We start from the raw sequence: 4,731 nt of genomic DNA on the forward strand, positions 1-4,731 counted from the left end.
AAAACACGGATGAGTACGTTATATGTCAATGTACAACTTATAATGGGAGAGAAGTTTTATTTTCAAGTGTCCCTCTACTTATATAATGATGAATGATGTATATACCTGTATTCCTTGTGCACTGAAAACTCTCATGGTATAGAGATGGTATTAAGCACCAACCCCTAACGGTGGTCCCCAGAAGCGATACGAAAATCCACCTCCTCATGAAGACACCACTAGACCTTCTCATCACGCTGGCTGACCAACCACGCCTTCCCACGTGGCACCACATGACTCGCCGGCCACCGACTCCATCACAAGATACGCGCAGGCGATGAAAACCAGCTCGTCCCCCGTTCTCAAAAGGGAGAGTCCACATTCGGAATCTTCTGTGTGTATAAATACACACAAGTGTCGTCTTTATAAATCTCCCCATCTTTCTCTCTCTACAGCGTCGCGTGAGAGCTCCACCGCCGAAACTCTTATCTTTCCCCTTTCATGGCGGCTTCCCAGGCGAGTCTTCTCCTCCAGAAACAACTCAAGGGTATTCAGAAAGATTTCAATTCAGTTAATTTGTATTGATTCCGATCGTTGATTGGTTTGTCGGATTGGGTTTTCTTCGCCCTGTTGAATCTGATTGTCCAATTTTGTTTTGGCAGATCTTTGCAAGAACCCGGTCGATGGATTCTCGGCCGGTCTGGTCGATGAAAACAATATCTTTGAGTGGAGCGTCACGATTATCGGACCGCCTGATACTCTCTAGTATGTGCCTTTTCGGATTCAATTCCGGTTCAATTTACGGGCTTTATTGAAATTCTTGTTCTGTTTGATTCGATTTTGCTTTCGGGGTTTTCAATTTGATTGTGGTTTTCCTAAATTTTGTGTTTGACTTTTAGTTGTGTGGCGGATTTAGGGTTTTTATCTAATGATGGCGGTACGAGCTTGGGAATTGTATTATTTCAAGTTAGAATTTGTTAAAGTTTCATACTTGGAACTTCGTCTTCAGTTAAAAACTATTTAGTTTGGTTCTAGGGGTATGTGAAGGTAAAAATATCGTCTTTTAATCAGTTGCACATTGTTAGGTTGGAAAAGTTATACAAATTTCCTAAACTTGGGAAGTGGTTTTATAAATTGGGGATATGTATTGGTTTCAGCTTACTTTTCAAATGGTTTGTTGTTTACATTACCTCGAGTATCAACCTATTTTGTTTGTCTTATTTCATTACATGTATGGATAGGTATATCTTCTTCTTTTTTCACCTGTAAGCAGAGCATTTATTTAGGAATTTGCCACTCATTTGAGATTTGTTGTGTACATATTATATTCATCATTATGCATCGTGTAATTGAAGTTCATGAGTACGTGTTATCTAATTGCAGCGAGGGAGGATTTTTCAATGCCATCATGAGCTTTCCTAATAATTATCCAAACAGCCCTCCGACGGTTAAGTTTACTTCGGAGATATGGCATCCAAATGGTTGGTTTCTATCCTAAGTATTTGATAATTTGCAATTGTTTTTCAAGTACTGATCTTGTCTATTTTTAATATGAAGTTTATACTGATGGGCGTGTTTGCATATCTATCCTTCACCCGCCTGGTGAGGACCCAAATGGTTACGAGCTTGCAAGTGAACGCTGGACGCCTGTCCATACGGTATGGATTTATATAAAATGGTATCCGCATATTGCTTCATTTGTAGGAGAGAAAATATCTGCTGCCATGGCGGCAATTCTTGATTCAAAGACTGTCTTCACAATGTTCACATTGATACCTATGATCTCGTTCCTTGTTTAGATTCAGAGGTGGATGGGGAATATTCAGTTTTTCCATATACTAGTATGAAAATAAATTAAATAGACAAAAATTGAAAAATGAAATTCAATAAAGTATCTAATAGTCTATCGTTTAGCCACAGTTCGGCTGATGGTTGACGTGTACAAAATGGACAAGGAATTATTTGTGTGCCTGATAAAATATGACATGGATATGTACTAAAAAACAAAAACCAAGGAAATATTAAATATGTATTTATGCAAAAGTAATCATATATTAGATGATATAATAATAATTAGAGTCAAATTTGATCAATGACTCATAATTCCATTCATTTGTGATCACTTGGTATTATTTCAGAATCATACTACAATAAAAGAAATGAAAATTGTTATGCTTGAATATTATGTTTTGTTGCCAATAAAAACAAGATATGCTTGAATATTATGTTTTGTTGCCAATAAAAACAAGAAGTGCCCTTCTTAATGAGGAGATAACTTGTTGTATACTTAAAGAGTTAGATAATCATTCTGAGGCTTTCGCCAGCGACATTAAGCCAAGTGAACCGTCAACCAGAATGTAAACAGAGTAGATAAAATGGGAAAGGTCAGTTACAGAGGTGGTCCAAGAGAATGGGGGTTGGATCAGGACTAGGTTGCCTAGTTGAGTTTGTTGCCTTTAGACAATGGAAGGAATAAATGGGGACTGCAGAGTTATAAAAGGGACACGAGTGGCTATGTTGCAGAGGAAATTTTAAAAGAGGAGAGGAGCGAGAAAGGTTTGTGATAGGAGAGAGAGAGAGATTGTCGTAGGTGGATGAATTTGGGTTTGAGGAGGATAAATATAACATGGAAGAGAGTTTTTTTTTTCTTCAAATGTGCAGTTGTTCAGAAACGTAACAGGGGTGGTGGGATTAGAAATTGGCAGCTTAGTGAGGGTGATGGTTCCAAAATTCCTCTTTTATCGATAGAGTTGGGTGTAGCAGATAGCCTAGAAGTAATATTATGAGCGGGGCATTTTTTTTCTTCCAAAAGTCGTGATCCATTTTGGGGTCTATATGTCTGGCTTTGTTTTCATAACAATGATTTCAGGACATGATTGTGTTCCATGTAAATGCAATTACTGTTTTTTTCATAACATTTTTTTAACTTCAGGCTTGATTGTTGTGACAATTATATCATCTTACGATTGTTATGTTTATTTTTTGCCTAATAGATTTGAGCAAATACTCTTTTTGTTTGGTTAATATCCATTCCACTATTCATAATGTATTGTCAATAAGTGGAAGTCATGGAGCTTCGTTCAAACTCCTAAAATTACGAAGAATATTCCCATAGAAATTTTTTGGTGTATTTGGAATTTTGGTTGTTCCATGCAATGCAAGTTATAGACCTATACATTATCTCATCCACAATGTAGTTTTGGTGGCATGACATGTATCACACCTTCACCCAAGTGCTAAAAATGTTGTATGTATTGCATGACTCCTTTGTAGTGGGAGTGATTTCTCCTCTCATGGGTATCATTAGAGATGAGAGAAAGAATAATTTATGAGATTTTGTGGAGTTGTCAAATCATTACTAATATTTCACATAGATCTACAATCTATCATGCCTTGTGCCCAAGGTTCACCTTAAGGTTCAATAATATGGCTTTGATGTCTGACCTTGGGGCTCTTCCACCGGATGTCAAGTCCGGAGGAGCTTGTCTCAGTGGTATCATATTCTGCTGTCATTCGGCAAGTTCTCGTATTTCCTTCCAGCTGGTTAAAACATGTGGTTTTACTCCTTTTATAATTTTTGTGGAAGAACTTGGTAATCTAAGGTCTTTGTGAAGCAAAAAGTAGACGTTAAGAAGCATTTTCTCAATGGATATGGTTTGCTTTATTTTTATTAAAACAATGGTACTGCATTTACAAACGTGGAAATGTTGTTTCCAGGTTGAAAGTATAGTCTTGAGTATAATATCGATGCTATCCAGTCCAAATGACGAATCTCCTGCAAATGTTGAAGCTGCTGTAAGTGATCCTTTATTGTATTGTCTTTGAACTACTCTACATGTTGTTGAATGTTATAAACATTTCCGACATTGACAACCAGAGTTATATTGGGAAGCAATGGTAGACACCCCATGTTCCGATTTGTTGACCGTGTTACACACAGCACATTATAACATATTTTAATTTACTGCATATATTGATTTAATGTACTTCTCGTGACTGTCTAGCGACTAATGGCACATAAGTGTGGTTGTCTGAATATTCGGAGATAGAATTTGAGTTTACTTTCGTCTAAGTATTCTAAGATTCTGCCGGTATCCAAATTGCAGAAGGAGTGGAGAGACCGGAGAGAGGATTTCAAGAAAAAGGTCAGCCGCTGCGTGAGGAAATCACAAGAGATGCTATGAATATGAACATGATATTGCTACCAAGTTAAAGCATTTTCTCCGCGCAAGTGTGTCAGAGGATGTGTTAATTGGCAAAGCGTATGCCATTGATTTTCTCACGCAAAATATCTTTATTTCTTTTTGTTTTTTGTTTCTCTCTTTTTCTTCTCATTGTCTAGTAATTGTTAAAACATGGAACATCGTTGTGTTCACTTTGTATTGGCCTATTTGGTGAGCGAGTGTTCTTGTCTGGATTCCGGCTTCAGTTTACCGTTGATGTCGTTTTCAGTTTATAATCGGCATCATCACGCTGGTTGATTTAGGCCGGCCAGCTCGTCGTGACCGGATACGTCTACCTCTTATACTTCACACAAATTATTAGGCTCTTGCCAGTCCGCGTACGTTTCATGTGTACCGACATGCGTGAAAAATGGTCGATGTCCATGCAAGTGGATGTTCTACTATGCTCTGATGTATCTATATGGCTTAACCGAAATTCAATGTGAATTTTTCAGCAGTCGATTTCTTTGAGAATCGCAACAATTATGGTAACGGTCCATATCATCCAATCCACTTTCTCTTTAATTTT

General features: G+C 37.6%; 1 protein-coding gene across 1 annotated transcript; it reads left to right on the forward strand.

Annotated features, from left to right (window-relative positions):
• Window positions 1-300: 300 nt before the first annotated feature.
• Window positions 301-4,396, forward strand: LOC103412985 (ubiquitin-conjugating enzyme E2 7). The gene is made up of 6 exons (XM_008351488.4): window positions 301-526; window positions 642-744; window positions 1,363-1,460; window positions 1,537-1,637; window positions 3,697-3,774; window positions 4,086-4,396. The coding sequence occupies exons 1-6, from the start codon at window positions 481-483 to the stop codon at window positions 4,161-4,163; spliced, it is 504 nt and encodes a 167-aa protein (XP_008349710.1). The 5' UTR covers window positions 301-480; the 3' UTR covers window positions 4,164-4,396.
• Window positions 4,397-4,731: the final 335 nt, after the last annotated feature.

The sequence above is a fragment of the Malus domestica genome, chromosome 11, assembly GCF_042453785.1.
Source record: "Malus domestica chromosome 11, GDT2T_hap1".
NCBI classification, from domain to species: domain Eukaryota; kingdom Viridiplantae; phylum Streptophyta; class Magnoliopsida; order Rosales; family Rosaceae; genus Malus; species Malus domestica.